The sequence below is a fragment of the Melanerpes formicivorus genome, unplaced genomic scaffold (assembly GCF_026170545.1).
Source record: "Melanerpes formicivorus ecotype bairdi unplaced genomic scaffold, bMelFor1.0.p_v2 SCAF_34, whole genome shotgun sequence".
Classification (NCBI taxonomy): domain Eukaryota; kingdom Metazoa; phylum Chordata; class Aves; order Piciformes; family Picidae; genus Melanerpes; species Melanerpes formicivorus.
Genome location: NW_027142386.1, coordinates 3,336,482 through 3,354,677, shown reverse-complemented (window position 1 = coordinate 3,354,677; position 18,196 = coordinate 3,336,482). Strand labels below are relative to the sequence as shown.

The window sequence follows — 18,196 nt, the reverse complement described above, 5'->3', positions numbered from 1 at the left end:
AAGAAGGAAAGAAAGGAAGAAGGGAAGAAAGGAGGAAGGGATAGAGGGAAGAAAGAAAGAAGGGGGAATAGGAAGAAGAGAAGAAAGGAAGAAGGGAAGGTGTGGGAAATTGTTATCTTTGGCTTTCACGGGGCTCGATCCTTAAGCTGACCGGGTGGTTGTAGTCTGTGTTGTGCAGGATGTGTGCTGGGAGAGAAATGGAGGCAGGGTGAGGCGTCGAGATGTCTGAGACTGGCCTGGTCAAGAGTGCAAACCTTTGTGCCAGCCCTGACCGCAGCCAGCCACAGGCGGGACTGGGAGCGAGGGGGGTTGGCGGTGGGAACATGCTTGGGAAATGTAGAGGGATCTGTGGAGATATTTATGTATAAGTTTGCCGTCTATACGAGCTCAGCTCGTGGTGGTGTGGCACCGATGTGCTCTGGTTTGCCTTTCTTTTGTAACAAACTGTTCGTCTTTCAAACGTAGCAGTGAGCTCCTCTCTCTCACGGCAGGGAAGGGGAAAAGATGCGGTTAAAGAGTAACAGCGCACCGCAAAGTCAGTTCAACCTCCCGGGCGAGCCAGGCTGTTACCAAACCCCACACTGAAACCTTGCTGTGGTTTCTCGCTCCTGGAAGGAGCGTGGGGAGAGGTTGGCTAGAGCCAGTCCTGGCAGAGCCCTCCTACAAGTCCTCCTCTTCCTCCTCCGCCCAGCCTCCTCCCATATACCCCCGTCCCGCCAAGCTTCGTACTGCTCCGCTCGCCCTCGTCGGAGCTGGTCGTTCGTCGTGACAAAGCCTTGCCCGGGCAGTCCCGAGCGGTGCCCGGTGCGCGGTGCCCGGTGCCCGGTGCGCGGTGCCCGGTGCGCGGTGCCCGGTGCCCGGTGCCGTTCCGCTCCGCCTCGCGCAAAATGCGCCCGGTGCCGCGCTGCGATCCCCGCTGGCTTTGCCTCCTGCTGCCGCTGCCGCTGCTGCTGCTGCTTACGGTGTGTGGGAACGGGATCGGGCACGGCGGGGTCCAGGGGGACACTGGGGAGGGGGGTACCAGGATCCCCGTCGCTGCTGCCCGGTGCGGCCGCGGCATGCCCGGGCATGAGCCGCCGGGCTGGGAAAGAGGCTAGCGAGGGGCTGGGGGGGTGGGTAGGTTGGGGGGCGGGGAGGTGGCTAGGTGGGGACGGAGTGGTAGACGGGGTTAGGGACTGGTGTGTGTTGAGGTTGTGGCGTTCAGGAGGGCGGTGTGAATGGGGGAGCCCCCGGAGTGGGGAGCAGGGGGCTGGGGAGAGCAGGGTTTGGGGGGCGCGGGGGGAGTGTCCCCTTTAGCAGTGTGCGTGGGGGGGGATCGCGGGGGTTGGGGCTTACGTGGGTTAGAGACACGGGGGGGGGGGGGGGGAGAGAGCTAGGGTTACAGTGGAGCTCACCTGATCCAGGTGCCAATGGGGGGGAACAGGGGTTATGGGGGTTCGCCTGTTCTGGGGGACATGGGGGGGACACACAGGGGTTATGGGGATTCACCTGTTCTGGGGGCCATGGGGAGGGGGGGGACAGGGATTATGGGGGTTCGCCTGTTCTGGGGGCCATGGGGGGGGAACAGGGGTTATGGGGGTTCACCTGTTCTGGGGGCCATGGGGGGGGAAACTGGCGTTATGGGGGTTCACCTGCTCTTGGGGCCATCGGGGGGCCTCTCCTAGCCCAGGTGCCAATGGTAGGGGGGAACAGGGGTTATGGGGGTTCACCTGTTCTGGAGGCCGGGGGGGACCTCACTTGGTCCAGGAGATTATTTTGGGGGGGGTGGGCTGATCTTATAGCGCAGCTTCCATGGCAGAGGGGCTGTGAGGGGAGCTAAAGGGGGGGGGGGTGTGTGTCACTTGGGAAAGTGGAGGCCAGGGGGAGGTGTTCACCTGGGCAGGACCCATGGGAGGGGAGCTGGGCTATGGGGGCTCACCTGGGCAGGTTTGCAGGGTACTGGGGCGGGGGGGTGTGGGGTGTGTGTGTACAGACGGACGACGGCTGAGACAGGGTGAAAGCAGCAGAGCGGAGGCGGGACAGGGATGGGTGACTTCAAGCCTCCTGGGTGTGGGGCAGGCGTGCAGGGCTGTGCAGGTGACGTGGGGCTGAGAAAGTGACGTGAGGCTGGGAGGTGGTGTGGGGCTGGAACTTTGCCCCATGGCCATGCCTGCGCCGGAGGGGATTTCCGCTGCCTTTGCTCCCGAGCTTTGTTTGCCGTTCGCTGTGGGGAAATCCCGTCCGTGCCCGGCCTGCCCGGGACGTTTGAAAGCAGCGGGGTGGGATGCGGGCAGCTTTGGGCTGCCTGCTGCAGGAATGCTGCCTCTCCGCCTTCCCCAGAGCGCCTCCAAACCCTTCCTGCCGCTGGGTTTTAAGGACACGAAATCCCACCTGTGCCTCTCCTATTCCCCCGGGGACTGGGGACCCTGGCTGTTGTTTCACCTGAGCTCAGGGGGATCCTGTTCTCCAGTTTATCCCAGAGATCCTGCCCTGATCTTTATTGTGGGTTTTCTGCTCTGAGTTTTATGCCAGGGATCCTGCCCAGGCTTTTATCCCGGGGATCTGCCCTGAACTGATTCTGGATTTCCTGCCCTGAGTTTTATTCCTGTGTTCTGCCCTGAGTTTTATGCCAGGGATCCTGCCCAGGCTTTTATCCTGGGGATCTGCCCTGAATTTATTGTGGGATCCTCTCTGAGTTTTATTCCTGTGTTCTGCCCTGAATTTTATGCCAGGGATCATGCCCAGGCTTTTATCCTGGGGATCTGCCCTGAACTGATTCTGGATTTCCTGCCCTGAGTGTTATTCCTGTGTTCTGCCCTGAGTTTTATGCCAGGGATCCTGCCCAGGCTTTTATCCCAGGGATCTGCCCTGAATTTTAGTGTGGGATCCTGCTCTGAGTTATTCCTGTGTTCCTACCCTGAGTTTTATGCCAGGGATCCTGCCCAGGCTTTTATCCCAGGGATCTGCCCTGAATTTTAGTGTGGGATCCTGCTCTGAGTTTTATTCCTGTGTTCTGCCTTGAGTTTTATGCCAGGGATCCTGCCCAGGCTTTTATCCCAGGGATCTGCCCTGAATTTTAGTGTGGGATCCTGCTCTGAGTGTTATTCCTGTGTTCTGCCCTGAGTTTTATGCCAGGGATCCTGCCCAGGCTTTTATCCCAGGGATCTGCCCTGAACTGATTCTGGATTTCCTGCCCTGAGTTTTATTCCTGTGTTCTGCCCTGAGTTTTATGCCAGGGATCCTGCCCAGGCTTTTATCCTGGGGATCTGCCCTGAACTGATCCTGGATTTCCTGCTCTGAGTGTTATTCCTGTGTTCCTACCCTGAGTTTTATGCCAGGGATCCTGCCTAGGCTTTTGTCCCAGGGATCTGCCCTGAATTTTATTCTGGGATCCTATCTCTGAGTTTGATCTCTGTGTTCCTGCCCTGAGTTTGTCTCTGGGGTTCTGTCCTCAGTTTCATCCCTGGGGTTTATCCCAGGGATTCTGCCCTGACTTGTATCTCCAGGACCATGCCCTGAGTTTTCTCCCAGGAATCCTGCCTTTTGTTTCATGTCAGAGATCCCAAGTTTTACCCCAAGGCTGGGCCAGAGGCTCTGCTGCCACAGGGAAGCCCAGCAGAGCTGCTGCCCTGGGCCATGTGGTTGCAGCTCCTGTAGTGGAAACCAGCAGTGCCTGGTCCGGGTTGAAGACAGTCAGCTCTTCATCCCCTTCCTTCCCTATGTTAGAATAGAATCAACCAGCTTGGAAAAGACCTCAGAGATCATCAAGTCCAACCTATTACCTAACACCTACCACCTCCTGACAACTAAACCATGCCTCCAAGTGCCACATCCAAGCCTTTTCTGAACACCTCTGGGGACTCCACCACCTCCCTGGGCAGCACATCCCAGTGGCCAATTCCTCTTTCTGTTGTCCGGCAGAGCTCACGTAGAACCTGCCTGAGAAAGCCAAGCCTTGTTAAACCGTCACTTTAGGGCACACTGTTCACCACCTTTTACATTTCCCCCCTCTCTCCTCCCCCTTTTTTAATAGCAAAGAGGAGGGGGAACCACCCGGGGCTGGTGGTGCCCCACGTGATGATCACACGATCTTGTGGCTGCAGCTCCTTCCTCTGCTCACCGATGCTTGCTTGCATCATACCTGGATCTGGGCCCATGGAGGAACGCTTGCTGGAGCTCATATTCCATCTACAGTGGGAAAACCCCCCTGCTTTTCAGACCTGTGCCCTTGGAGGAGAGCCACCTGGGGGGGGCTGAGATGCCTGCAGACCCCTGGCATCTCTTTTAGTCCCGGGCCAAGAGCTTCTCTGTGCTGCATGGATGCTGAGTCAGATGGTCACTGATGGATGTGGCACTTAGTGCCATGGTTTAGCAGTCATGAGGTTTAGGGGTCATGAGGTTTAGGGGTCATGAGGTTTTGGGTGACAGGTTGGACTTGATGATCTTTGAGGTCTTTTCCAACCTTATTGATTCTATGATTCTATGATGGCCAGGAGCTCAGTAAGGAGTCAGTGAGGGCTGTGTCTGCCTGCTCCCTGAAGGTGATCAAGGCCCTGGAGCAACCTGGGCCAGTGTGAGGTGACCCTGCCCACGGCAGGGAGGTTGGAACTGGATGATCTTTAAGGTCCTTTTCGACCCAAACCATTTTGTGATTCTAGAATCATGGCATTCCAGCATGCTGGGGGTTGGAAGTGACCTCTGGAGATCATCCAATCCAACCCCCCCCTGCTCCAGCAGGGCACCCACAGCAGCTTGCCCAGGAGCACAATGCCCAGGGGGGGTTGGAAGCTCTCCAGAGAAGACAACTCCACAACCTCTCTGGGCAGCCTGCTCCAGGCCTCCAGCACCCTTGAAGTTTCTCCTTAACTAAGGGGGGGTGTTTGGGAGGGTGTTCCAACTCCTTCCTTGGGATCACAGAATCCCAAAAATCCTCTCATTTGGATCACTTCAGGAGGAAAGCAAATCAGGGATGGAAGCAGGGAAAGTTCAAAGCTTGAGGCTTCCCAAAGCTTTTTCTCCAGCCCTGATCATCCATCAGGAAAGAGCTGCTGAGGGTGTTGGGGATTCCTCTGCCTGCTAATTCCTCTGCCTTGAGGCAACTCTTGCTTGCTTGGGATGTTTGCTGTGGGTGAAAAAGTATGACTCTTGGATACCACAGCTCCCAGCCTGGTTCCTGCCATGCTTGGCAAGGCTGATAGGTTAGTCAGGGCTGGCAGCCCTGCCCTGCCAAGGGCTCTGGGGGGTGGGGGGATGTTGCACTTGAACTGCACTTGCTGAGGAAGGTGGTGTATGAACTTGTGCAAGCTCTGCTGAGCTGCTGCTTCGTGAACAACAGTGGAAAATCCTTGTGCTTAAGGGGCCTCTCCAAACAGCAGATAGTGCTGGGGTGCTGCTCTGCTCACCTCCCCAGCCTGGCACAGCTTGGATGGGGAAGGAAAAGTTGTTTCATTCCTTCGTGGGTGGGGGAGCAGGCTGCCCAGTTTCAGTCCCTGAGGACTTTGAAGACCAGAGTGGGTAAAGCCCTGAAAACTGGGAGGTAAAAGCAAGAATCCTCCCTTGGAAAAGCACTTTCTCAACTTGCCAGCCCTCCCAGCTGGAAAAATAAGCAGTGAGAGCAAACCCTGGGCTGCATCAAAAGATGTGTGGCCAGCAGCTCAAGGAGAGCTGGGAGGTGATTCTCTCGAGGGAGAGGATTCTGCCCCTTGACTCTGCTCTCAAGAGACCTCACCTGGAGTACTGCCTCCAGTTCTGGCGCCCCCAGCACAGGAAGGACATGGAACTGTCAGAGAGGGTCCAGAGGAGGCCACAAAGATGAGCAGAGGGCTGGAGAACCTCCCCTCCTGGGGCCAGGCTGGGAGAGCTGGGGCTGTTCAGCCTGGGGAAGAGAAGGCTCCAGGGAGACCTTAGAGCAGCCTTTCAGTACCTGAAGGGGCTCCAGGAGAGCTGGGGAGGGACTTTTGACAAGGACTTGGAATGACAGGATGAGGGACAGTGCCTTTGAGCTGGAAGAGGGGAGACTGAGACTGGAAATGAGGAAGAAATTCTTTAGGGTGAGGATGGAGAGACTCTTGGCACAGGTTGCCCAGGGAGGTTGTGGATGCCTCATCCCTGGAAGTGTTTAAGGCCAGGCTGTATGGGTCTCTGAGCAACTTGGGTAGTGGGAGGTGTCCCTGCCCATGGCAGGGTGGTTGGAACTGGATGAGCTTTAAGATCCCTTCCAACCCAACCCATGCTGTGATTCTGTGCAGTGCAGAGCCAGAAGCTGTTGGAGGGCTGTGGATTTGATTCTCTGAGTCAGGGTCTGGAGATGGCTCTGTTCCTAGGCTGGACAGGTCTCCGTGCTCTGTGCCTTGGTGGTGGTGTGCTAGGATTGTCCCCTGCTTGGCCTGGCTGCTCTCAGCTGTGTTGTTTGTGAGTGCTGGAGCTGCTGGGGCTGGTTTGGGAGCTCACACCCTTCCCTTGGGCTGGCGCGGGAAGTGTCCGGGGAGGAGAAGGGGGGGAGTGAAATCTGCTCCATAGATGGCCAGGCTGGCCCAGAGGCCAGCCACTCAACTTGGTTCTCTATTGTTTCAGCCTTTGGAGGCAGCTTCTGACTCACAGAAGAAATATTTGCTTGAGGAGGCAGGTTTTGGCATCTGGGAGGGGAAGGGGATGAGGACGGTGCCTCTGCTGCAGGAGCTGCCCTGCAGCGTGGTCAGGAATTGTTTGGGTTGGAAAAGATCTTCCAGAGCATGGAGGCCAAGCCTTAACCCAGCACTGCCAGGGCACCCTCAAACCGTGGTCCTCAGCACCACATCTCCAGGGCTTTGAAAGCCTTCCAGGGATGGGGACTCCACCACTGCCCTGGGCAGCCTGGGCCAGGCCTGGACAACCCTCAAGGGGATGAAATTGTTCCTCATGGCCAAGCTGAACCTCCCCTGGGGCAGCTTGAGGCCATTTCCTCTTGTCCTGTTCCTTGGGAGAAGAAACCAACCCCCACCTGACTCCATCCTCCTTTCAGGGAGCTGCAGAGAGCAATGAGGTCTCCCTCAGCCTCCTTCTCCCCAGCTCCCTCAGCTGCCAGCCCTGTTCTCCAGACCCTTCCCCAGCTTCCTTGCCCTTCTCTGGACACTTCATCACTTCCTAAAGCCCAGGGTAGAGGGGCAGAGACTGGAGGTGGGGGCAAGTTTACATCCATTTATATCCCTGGAGCAGCTGTGCTGGCTGAGAGACCGAAGGGCACTGCCCCCCCCCGGGGACATTGGGGCACCCACAGGCCCCCCAGGACCCTGCTGCAGCGAGTGGCCATTCCTGTCCAGCATCACACCCCCCTCCCAGGGCTGGAACTGGCTGTGGCTGGGCTGTGCCCTGGCAGCCTGGAGCAGGCCAGGTGTCCCTGTGGGCACCAGAGCCACCCACCAGCCTTGACAGCAGGGCTGGCTTCCTCCCCACAAACGCCCTCCCTGTTCCCCTTCCCTCAGCCTTCCATTTCCTTCGCTGCTGTGGGTTCACATGCTCAGAAAGCAGGGCAGGGAAGGGGGGGTTGGTGTCACCCAGGGGAGCCTTTGCCTTGCTGAGGAGCTGGCACGCAGCACTCACACAGGGTCACAGAGTGCTGGCCCTCTGCAAACTTCCTCCTCATGCTTGGCCAAGGAATTGTCTACCCTGGGAGCCCTTCACCTCCTTCAAGGGGAGGGTTGGGTCCTCTGGGTCCATTCATGGATTCATGGAATGAGGTTTTTTTTAAACCATTGTGCACCTCACAGACCTTACACAGATTCAGAGAATGCTTTGGGGTGGAAGGGACCTTCAAGCTCATCCAGCTCCAACCCCCTGCCATGGGCAGGGACACCTCCCACCAGCCCAGGTTGCTCAAGGCCTCATCCAACCTGGCCTTGAACACCTCCAGGGAGGGGCCCTGAGCTCCTCTCCTGCTTCCCTGAAGCACACTTGGGCAGGGCATCTCTTGCCCATCTCTTCCTTCCCTTGTCCTGTGGATTCAGGATGGCTTTTAACCCAGGTTCTTCCATGTGCTTTTAGCAGCAGGTTTCTTTGGGAGCTGCTGCTGCAGCAGCACTGAAGAGGAGAGACAAATCAGATCCCTTGGAGCCAGCCAGGCACACTGATCACTATTCAGGGACATGCCCTGCAGGTAAGGTGGTCTCAAACATTGGTCCCACCAAACATTGTTCACACCATGTTCAGCCTCCTCATGCTTCTGCCTGCTGAGCCAGCATGTCCATGCTCCTTGTGAGGAGGCAGCAGGTGCTCCAGCTCTCCTCTGCTCCACTGTCATGAGGTCTATGGACTCCTAATGGGAACATTTTCATAGAATCATAGAATGGTCTGGGTTGGAAGGGATCTCCAAAGGACATCTCTGCAGTCAACAGGGATGTCCTCAACTAGATCAAGTTGCCCAGATCCCTGTTGAGCCTCACAACCAACCTCTGGCTGGTTCCTGGTTTGCCTCTTCGCTGGCAGCAGAATCAAATCCCTCACTGCAGAGACATCTGCATCCTGTCCTAGAATCACAGGATGGGTTGGGTGGGAAGGGACCTTTGAAGCTCATCCAGTCCAACCCCCCTGCACTCAGCAGGGACATCTCCAGCTAGAGCAGGTTGCTCACAGCCCAGTCACACCTGACCCTGAATGTCTCCAAGGATGGAGCCTCCACCACCACCTCCCTGGGCAGCCTGTGCCAGTGTTCCACCACCCCCACAGTGCAGAACTTCTTCCTAATCATAGAATCATGGAATCAATAAGGTTGGAAAAGACCTCAAAGGTCATCAAGTCCAACCTGTCACCCAGCACCTCCTGACTACTAAACCATGGCTCCAAGGGACACATCCAAGCCCCTCTTGAGCACCTCCAGGGATGGGGACTCCACCACCTCCCTGGGCAGCACATCCCAATGGCCAATCTCTCTGTGAAGAACTTTCTCCTCCCCTCCAGCCTAAACCTCCCCTGGCACAGTTTGAGACTGTGTCCTCTTGTTCTGGTGCTGGGTGCCTGGGAGAAGAGACCAACCCCCACCTGGCTCCAACCTCCCTTCAGGGAGCTGGAGAGAGCAAGAAGGTCTCCCCTGAGCCTCCTCTTCTCCAGGCTAAGCAACCCCAGCTCCCTCAGCCTCTCCTCACAGGGCCCTCCAGACCCCTCTCCAGCCTCGTTGCCCTTCTCTGGACACCTTCAAGTCTCTCAATGTCCTTCTGGAACTGAGGAGCCCAGAACTGGACCCAGGACTCCAGGTGTGGCCTAACCAGTGCTGAGCACAGAGCACAATGACTTCCCTGCTCCTGCTGGCCACACTCTTCCTGATCCAGGCCAGGATGCCATTGGCCCTCTTGGCCCCCTGGGCACACTGCTGGCTCATGTTCAGCTGCTGTCAGCTGCTACCCCCCAGGTCCCTCTCTGCCTGGCTGCTCTCAGCCACTCTGTCCCCAGCCTGTAGCACTGCTTGGGGTTGTTATGGCCAAAGTGCAGCACCTGGCACTTGGACTTGTTCAATGCCATCCTGTTGGACTCTGCCCATCTGCCCAGCCTGGCAAGGTCCCTCTGCAGAACCCTTCTACCCTCTACCAGATCCACTCCTGCCCCCAGATTGGTGTCACCTGCAAATTTACTGCTGATGAACTCAATCCCCTCCTCCAGATCATCAATACAGATATTGAACAGGATGGAGGCCAGCACTGATCCCTGGGGGACACCACTAGTGCCTGGCTGCCACTACCTGATGCCCAACCTAAATCTGCCCTGCTCCAGTTTCAAACCCTTGCCCTGTTTCACCTCCTCTGCTGCTGGCTCACAGGCTGCCCCTTCTCTTTCTCCTCCACCTCTTCTTGCAGGTGAGCATGCTGAGCAGCACTGTGAGGGGCAGAACTGCTCCACTACATGTCTGCCCTGCAACGACAACGAATTCACTGAGTACCCAAACGACTTCCTCAAGTGCCTGCGCTGCCGGGTGTGTCGAGAAGGTATGAGCTGGGGGGTGAGAAGGTGACCCAGGCTGCTGGCATGGGCTGGCTTCAGCTGACCACAGACCTCTCCCTTGGAAAGCATTGGAACCTGCAGCATCCCCAAAGAGTGGCTGAGGCTGGGGCTGCAATGCTGTTGCTTGTACCAGACCTACATTCTCTGCTCAGTGCATAGGTTCATGGAATGGGTTGGGTTGGAGGGGGCCTTGAAGATCAGCCAGTTCCAACCCCCCTGCCGTGGGCAGGACACCTTCCACTAGCTCAGGTTGCTCCAAGCCTCCTCCAGACTGGCCTTGAACACCTCCAGGAAGGCTGCAGAGAGACTTTTCCTGAGGGTCCCTCGAGCCAGGCCAAGAGGGAATGGTTTGAAGCTGCGGGAGAGCAGGGTTAGAGTGGAGCTGAGGAAGAAGTTCTTCAGCAGGAGGGTGGTGAGAGCCTGGCACAGGCTGCTCAGGGAGGCTGTGGATGCTCAAGGCCAGGTTGGATGAGGCCTTGAGCAGCTGGGTCTAGTTGAGAGCTGTTCCTGCCCCTGGTGGGGAGGTTGGGGCAGATGAGCTCTGAGGTCCCTTCCAGGATTCTGTGACTTGGTGCTCCTCAGGCTTGTGGGCTAAGGATGTGAGCAGGTGGAGGAGTGTGATGTGGAGGGCTTGGGGATAGAGCAATCTCTCTTCTCACTGCAGATCAGGTGGAGATAAGTCCCTGCCAAGCCACCAGGGACACTCAGTGTGCCTGCAGGAGTGGCACCTTCTGCTCCCCGGACCACCCCTGCGAGATGTGCCAGAAGTGCCGGCCCCGGTGAGCTGGGTGATGAGCTGGGGATGGGGCCTGCAGGGATGGCTGCTGGGGGGAGGTGTCCAGCTGAACTCACCCTGTCCCCTTTTCCCCTTCCCAGGTGTCCCAAGGGTGAAGTGGAGCTGGCTCCCTGCTTGCCTCACAGTGACCGCCGCTGTGGTCCTCCCACCGGTACCTTCTCCGACTCCTCCAGTGAGTGGGGGAGCTGCTGGAGGAGGGCAGATGGGCTGAGGGAGGCAGGTGGGGGCTGAGGGGGACACCAGGAGCTGCTCCCCACACACCTTTTGCTTTATCTGCTTTAGACAATGTGCTCCTGGCCGTTGGAGTGGTGGTTCTTGTGCTCCTGCTCCTGCTTGTCCTCTTCATCCTCTGGAGGTGCTGCTGCCGCCGGTCCTCAGGTGAGCACCAGGCATCCTGTGGGGAGCAGCTGAGGGAGCTGGGGGTGTCCAGCCTGGAGAAAAGGAGGCTGAGGGAAGACCTCATTGCTCTCTGCAAGGAGGCTGGAATCAGGTGGGGGTTGGTCTCTTCTCCCAAGGAATAAGGGACAGGACAAGAGGAAATGTCCTCAAGTTGCCCCAGGGCAGGTTCAGGGTGGCCATGAGGAACAATTTCATCCCTTTAAGGGTTGTCCAGGTCTGGCCCAGGGCAGTGGTGGAGTCCCCATCCCTGGAGGGCTTTCAAAGAGATGTGTTGCTGAGGGCCATGGTTTGGTGGTGCCCTGGCAGTGCTGGTTTGACTCCATGACCTGAAAAGGTCTCTTCCAGCCCAACTGGTTCTGGGGTTCTCTGACCCTTTGAGCTCTCACCCTGGCTGGAGGCTCTGGGGTGTGGGCTGGGTGGGAGGAAGGCCCTGCCTGGGGGAAGAGGGACTCACAGCACAGTTTTCATCTTCCAGGAGATGGCAGAGACCTGAGCAGCAAGTCCTGCAGCACGCTGGTGAGTTGCTGGGATGGTGCTGGGGTCATGTTTGAGGAGCTGGGCTGAGGTCCTCCCTCTGCTCCCTGCTTTGCCTGCAGCTGCTTGGGAGGTTGGAGGAGCTTGGGGATGAGTCTCATCCCTGCAGGGGTGTGGCAGAGCAAGGGGGAAGGGTCTTTGGTAGTGCCCTGCTCTCTGTGGGGTGCTTGCAGCCCCCTCCCCCAGTGCTGTTAACCCTTTCCTGGCAGAGGGGCTGGCGCACCCAGGGTCTCCAGTGGGGCCTCTTCAAACCCAAGTGACCAAGTGAGCTGTGCCCTTGAGTTGGCAGCAGGGTGGCTGCCACCACATTTAAGGTCAGGCTTGATGGGGCTCTGAGCAACCTGCTCTAGCTGGGGATGTCCCTGCAGCAGCAGGGGAGTTGGTGTAGGTGACCCTTAAGGGTCCCTTCCAACCCAATCCAGGCTGGGATTCTGTGGTCCCTGAGGGGCTGGCATGAGCCCTGGCCTCCTCCTGGGACCTCCTGACCTGTCTGGTTTCTGCTTCTCTCCTGCTGCAGGACTACCTGGTGCAGCAGCTGGGGAGGGCCCGCAGGGGGGACCTGGGGACGAGAGACAACGACCAGAACGAGCGCCGGGACAAGCTGCTGCCAGGGGCACCAGGCCTGGGCACTGCCAGCCTGCCAGGGCCAGAGGTACAACAGTGGTACCCCTGGGCCAAGCTCTGCTGCTTCTCTCTTTGCCTTCACCAAGCTCAGCAAGCTTGGGAGGGCTTCCAGGGCTGGAGCACGGCTTGTGCACAGAGGTGGTGTGGGGGCTCCTGGCCTCGTCGTGGGTTCAGGATGGCAAAGTCTGCCCCTTGCAGTCAGCTGGCAGAGTCCTCTGCAGGCTTAGTGCTGAGCAAACCTTGGCTCAGGGATGGAGAACCTCCCCTGAGGGGACAGGCTCAGGGAGTTGGGGTTGTTCAGCCTAGAGAAGTGAAGGCTCCAAGGAGCCCTCAGAGCAGCCTTCAGTACCTGAAGGGGCTCCAGGAGAGCTGGGGAGGGACTTTGACAGAGGCTGGGAGTGCCAGGATGAGAGGCAATGGCTTTGAGCTGGGAGAGGGGAGACTGAGGCTGGAGATGAGGAAGAAATTCTTTAGAGTGAGGGTGGTGAGACACTGGAACAGGCTGCCCAGGGAGGCTGTGGATGCTTCCTCCCTGGAGGTGCTCAAGGCCAGGCTGAATGAGGTCCTGAGCAACCTGGGCTGGTGGGAGGTGTCCCTGCCCTTGGCACAGGGGTTGGACCCCTGGAACCCAGCCCATTCTCTGAATCTGTGAACCACAGCTCGTTGGCTGGGACCCATGAGGCAGCTCTGCCCTGCTCCTGGGCTGCTGTCATCCCAGAGCAGGGATGGGAAGGGATAGATGTTCTGAGGGGGGAGATTGTGATCTCCTGCCCTGGAAGCCCCCAGAGGGAGGGAGAGGGTCTCCAACTCCCTATTGATGGGGCTTGGGGTCAGTGTTTGTGCTGGGGCTTCCTGGGTGCTTCAGGCTGTTGTCTTTCCAGGTGATGGTGCCCAGGACCAGTGCCATCCCCAGGAGGAATCTGGTTCCAGTGCCAGGAAGTGACCCTGTTAAGGGTAAGTGTTGTGGCCTGGGGGCTGTGCTGGGAGGCAGGGAGGGCACCAGCCTGCAGGGGGGACACACACACACACACACAAAGCCCTGTGATAGTTTTAGGCTATGCCTTTAAAACATAGTGATGCAGTAAAAGGGAACTAAATCACTCTTGGGTGTGAAAAGGACAACCAAGGTGATTCTAAACAATCCCATTGGAGAGATATCTACCAGAAGCTTGGTTGTACCAAAACAATTCTCTCTTCTCCTCTTGCTTCTTGGCTCTGGAGAGATCCTAGCTTGCTCCTGCTTGCCCTTGGCTGCATTGTTGTGGTGTTAACTTTCTCTGCTTCTGTCTCCTTTCTCCCTTCTTTTGTGCAGGAGGGTAGGAGGGGTGGGCAGAAAAGGAGCAGCTAGCAGCTTCCCCTGGCCTTTGACCCTGGGGGGGAGGTTCTTGTGCTGTTTGTTAATTGGAAACCCCTGTAAATGTTGTAAATCCTGGAGATTTTGTCCAGATCCTTTGCAGTCCACTGCAGATTGGAGTTTTGCCTGTGTCCAGAGAAGGGCCATGAGGATGAGCAGAGGGATGGAGCTGCTCTGCTGTGAGGACAGACTGAGGGAGTTGGGGTTGTGCAGGCTGGACAGGACAAGTATCCAAGGAGACCTAATTGTGGCCTTCCAGGATCTGCAGGGGGCTCCAAGATAGCTGGGGAGGGACTTTTGAGGGTGTCAGGGAGGGATAGGACTGGGGGGGATGGAGCAAAACTAGAGGTGGGGAGATTCAGATTGGATGTGAGGAAGAAGTTGTTCCCCAGGAGGGTGGTGAGAGCCTGGCACAGGCTGCCCAGGGAGGTGGTGGATGCCTCCTGCCTGGAGGTGTTTGCAGCCAGGCTGGAGGTGGCTGTGAGCAACCTGCTGTGGTGTGAGGTGTCCCTGCCCATGGCAGGCGATTGGAACTGGCTGAGCCTTGAGGTCCCTTCCAACCCTGACAGTTGTGTGATTCTAAATACAGCTTTCCTTTGCTTCCAGCTGAGCTGGGCTGGCAAAGTTAATGTTGGGGGAGAAGTTTCAACCCAGCACAAGCCCTTCCTGCCCCAGCTGCCCACCCTGAGCTTCTCCCTTCTCCTCCCTCTAGTTCTGCGACGCTCCTTTGACCTCTTTGCTGAGGTTGTGCCCCTGAAGGACTGGAGGAGGTATGGCAGAGCCCTGGACCTGCCGGACAACGACATCGACCTGGCAGAGCAGAACAACAAGTACACAAGGGAGTGCTTTGTCCAGATCCTCACCACCTGGCACCACAAGCAGGGCTTGAATGCCTCTGTGAACACACTGCTGGACACCCTGCACCAGATCAGTCTTGGAGGGATTGCAGACAGCATCTCCACCAGCCTGGTCCAGCAGGGCCTTTTCCAGCACGAAGGGAGCTGAAGAGCAGGACAGGTGCTGGCACCTCCCCACTTGGAGCTGAAGCTGTGAATACCTCCTGAGGGAACACTTGAGTTCTATTTTTTTGAGGGTTTTTTATCCATAGCTCTCTTGTGGCCCTTCTCTTCCCTTCTCCTCCCTTTCTCTTCCCTTCTCCTCCCTTTCTCTTCCCTTCTCCTCCCTTTCTCTTCCCTTCTCTTCCTTTCTCTCCCTTTCTCTTCCCTTCTCTTCCTTTCTCTTCCCTTCTCTTTCCTTCTCTTCCCTTCTCTTCCCTTTTCCTCCCTTCTCCCTCCTTCTCTTCCCTTCTCCTCCCTTCTCCCTCCTTCTCTTCCCTTCTCTTCCCTTCTCCTCCCTTCTCTTTCCTTCTCTTCCCTTTTCCTCCCTTCTCCCTCCTTCTCTTCCCTTCTCTTCCCTTCTCCCTCCTTCCCTTCCCTTCTCTTCCCTTCTCCTCCCTTCTCTTTCCTTCTCTTCCCTTTTCCTCCCTTCTCCCTCCTTCTCTTCCCTTCTCCTCCCTTCTCCCCCCTTCTCCTCCCTTCTCCCTTCTCCTCCCAAAGCCATTGCACAGCTCAGCTGAGCCTGGAGAAGCTGAGCCTCTCCTGAAGCACAGAGCTCATGGTCTTCTCTGCTGAAGCTTAATGGACTCCACGTTGGTGCTTCCTTCTTGAAATCCAAGCTGCTGGCACCTGGATTTCCCCTGGCTCCATGCAGAAGAGCCTAGAACAAGCCTTGAAAGCTGCCTCTGGGACTGCCTCACTTGGAAGCACTGAAGAGAAGGACCTGGTTTTTAACTGGAAGATCCTTTTTTTTTCTTGGGGAGGTTGTTCTTGGCATCATGCAATGGCTTCTGCTTGTAGGACATCTCTGAGCTGGCCAGCAGGCTCCTTGTGGATGCTTGGAGGGCAAGCAGGAAGTGGGTTCTTGGGTTACTGTCGAGGTTCCAGGTGGTAGTGGTTCTGCCTGCTGTTGGGAAGCAGTTTGCAACTGGACTTTTGAGCAGAGTGGGAATGGTCTCCTTGCTCCCTGGGCTCTCCTAAGGAAAGGGTTGGTGCAGGGAGCAAGCCAGCTCCTCCTGGGAGCAGGATGGGCAAAGTGGGCAGCAAGCTGTTGGTGTACCAGGACCCTCCTTCTCCACAGCCCTGGTTCCCTTCCCTTGGCCCAGGGCTGGCTCCTGGTCGGTTAGTTCCCTTCCCTGGCCTCTGGCTGTCTCCAGCCAGCCTGGAGGGCTGAAAGCACTGAGGTCTGAGCTGTGGGTACCTGCCACCCATCCCTCCATCCTCTGGCTAGGATGGCTTCCTCCTCAAGCACTTTGCCCCTTGCTCTGCCTCTCACACATAGCTCAGGGACAACTTGGCTGGGGAGAAAACCCCAAACTACTGCATTGCTTGGGCTGAGCCCAGCAGCACCCAGCAGGCTCTCCCCACTGCTGCCCTCCTGCTTGGCACCCCTCCTCAAACCTCTCACCCTGGGGGTCCCCCACTGCCCCTTATGCCAACCTGGGGCAGGCTGGACTGGCTGATCCTGAAGCCCCCTTCCAACCTGGAATTCTGTCTTGAAGGTCACTCCCAACCAAATCCATTCCCCACCCTGGGTGATAGGGGAGCTGGTGAGTGGCATCCCTAATCCTCTCTCCACAGCCAAACCCATTCCTTACCCAGGGTGCTGGGGGAGCTGGTGAGGAGCATCCCCAATCCTCTCCCCACAACCAAACCCATTCCCCACCCAGGGTGCTGGGGGAGCTGGTGAGGGGCATCCCCAATCCTCTGCCCACAACCAAACCCATTCCCCACCCAGGGTGATAGGGGAGCTGGTGAGGAGCATCCCCAATCCTCTGCCCACAACCAAACCCATTCCTCACCCAGGGTGCTGGGGGAGCTGGTGAGGGGCATCCCCAATCCTCTGCCCACAACCAAACCCATTCCTCACCCAGGGTGCTGGGGCAGCTGGTGAGGAGCATCCCCAATCCTCTGCCCACAATCAAGGGGGGGTGCCCCCATGCCCATTCCCTCCCTGCTGCTGCCCTCTCCTCCCCACCCCACACAGCCAGGAGCAGGCAGGTTGTATTTATGTATTTATTTAGCAACTGTAAACTTGTACAGATCTTTTTTTTTTTAACTTAAACTAATACAAAAATAGTAGTTTTTGATTTTTTTTTTCCTCTTTTTTGGTGTTTTTTATTTGTCTCTCTTTTTCATTTCTTTTCTCTATGCATGAGTGTGGTTTTTTATAACAGAGAGCTCTGGCCCAGCCAGTTTAATTCCAAGTGTGGTTGGTTGGTTGGTTGGTTGGTTTTTTTACATCTCTTTTTATGAAGGAAGAATAAACTTGGTAAGACAAAAAAATTAACCCTCCTGATTTCTCATCTTTTTTGTTTGTGGGGTTTTTTTCCCCCCCCTCTCTCTTTCATAGATTTATTTAGTTATTTGCTCATTTATCATCCACCACCACCACCACTACCACCTCCTCTCAACCTCTTGCTCTGCCCTAACGTTGGCCATGAGCTGGTCGTGGTTTCAGTGGGCACCGAAGAAGCTGGACCAAGGTTGTTCAGCAGGTTCCCCCCCCCGGCTCCACCTGGCACTGAGTGGAGGACCCAGGGCCCCCACTTGGGGTGGGAGTCAAATCCTCAGCAGCAAGCAACCCTGGGCTCTGCCTTCACCCCACACACACACTCATGAGCCCTGCAAAAGCAGGAGGCTGAAATCTCCACCCTGCAGCATGCAGGGTTGGGACCCCCCAGGGCCAGGCTGAACTTCCCCCTCCCTCCCCCCCCCCTCATGATGGAGCTGCTGCTGCCCACGGTGGGGGGCTGTGGTGCTCCCCACTCTGCCTGCAGCTAGCCAGGGCTCTGTGTGCTGCAATAGCTGTGTTGCAAATCCATGCAGTGCTGAGTGAGAGGGGCTCTGCTGGGGCCCCCCCCACCAAAGAGCCCCCTAGAGCTGCCCACCACCCCCCACACCGCAGTGGGGTTCAGTGGTGACGCAGGGCTGGGGCAAGTGCTAAAAGCAGGAGCTCGTAGTGACCTGCCAGGAGGCTTCATGCCCAGGCTCTTGTCCTGGGCAGCCCCTGTGTGTCTCCCCAGCATGCAAACCTGGGCTGGGAGCTCCTGCAGAGCCAGGCACATGCAGGGTTTGGTGCTGGGGGCCTGGCCCGGGGAAGGCAAAGTGGAGCTCGGAAGCAGCGGCGAGCGCCCGGGTTGGAAAGAGTAAGAAAGTTGTTGTCCTACCTTACACTGAGTGTAAGCTCCCTGGAGCTGCCTGCATCCCAGGCTGAGGGTGAGCCATGTGAAACCAGGGACTCCAAGGTGCTCTGCAAGGCCAGCCAGGAAGAGGAGCAATTGGAGGGGACACCACCAGAAGCATCCCTATGGAGCATCCCTGTCCGAGCAGCCCTAACGTGCTCCAGCAGCAGCCTCTGGGCCAGGGGTGGCCTCAAAGGAGCTTCTCCCTTCAAGGCTGGGGAGGGTGAACAGAGGTTTGGGTCCCTCCTGCTCCCCTGCCCTGCCTGGCAGCAGCCCAAAGCCCTGGGGCCACATTGCCTTCTCC

The 18,196-nt window shown here is 57.4% G+C and overlaps 1 protein-coding gene across 3 annotated transcripts; it reads left to right on the top strand.

Annotated features, from left to right (window-relative positions):
- Positions 1 to 660: 660 nt before the first annotated feature.
- Positions 661 to 16,800, top strand: TNFRSF10B (TNF receptor superfamily member 10b). 3 transcript variants are annotated; one of them, XM_068156509.1, is made up of 10 exons: positions 661 to 962; positions 8,002 to 8,110; positions 9,801 to 9,929; positions 10,610 to 10,724; positions 10,822 to 10,913; positions 11,024 to 11,119; positions 11,616 to 11,656; positions 12,192 to 12,326; positions 13,180 to 13,252; positions 14,365 to 16,800. In XM_068156509.1, the coding sequence occupies exons 1-10, from the start codon at positions 888 to 890 to the stop codon at positions 14,655 to 14,657; spliced, it is 1,158 nt and encodes a 385-aa protein (XP_068012610.1). In that variant the 5' UTR covers positions 661 to 887; the 3' UTR covers positions 14,658 to 16,800. The 3 variants fall into 3 exon arrangements, with proteins under 3 accessions (XP_068012610.1, XP_068012609.1, XP_068012611.1); XM_068156508.1 differs by having other exon boundaries at positions 7,999 to 8,110; XM_068156510.1 differs by lacking the exon at positions 12,192 to 12,326 and having other exon boundaries at positions 7,999 to 8,110.
- The last annotated feature ends 1,396 nt before the right edge of the window (positions 16,801 to 18,196 follow it).

What these genes read in the sequence shown, in the direction of transcription:
- TNFRSF10B (XM_068156508.1), top strand. Translation starts at nt 888, where the DNA reads ATGCGCCCGGTGCCGCGCTGCGATCCCCGCTGGCTTTGCCTCCTGCTG. An exon ending in CTGCCGGGTGTGTCGAGAAG is followed by an intron (nt 9,930 to 10,609) that starts GTATGAGCTGGG and finishes TTCTCACTGCAG; the next exon opens with ATCAGGTGGAGATAAGTCCC. An exon ending in TGCCAGAAGTGCCGGCCCCG is followed by an intron (nt 10,725 to 10,821) that starts GTGAGCTGGGTG and finishes TCCCCTTCCCAG; the next exon opens with GTGTCCCAAGGGTGAAGTGG.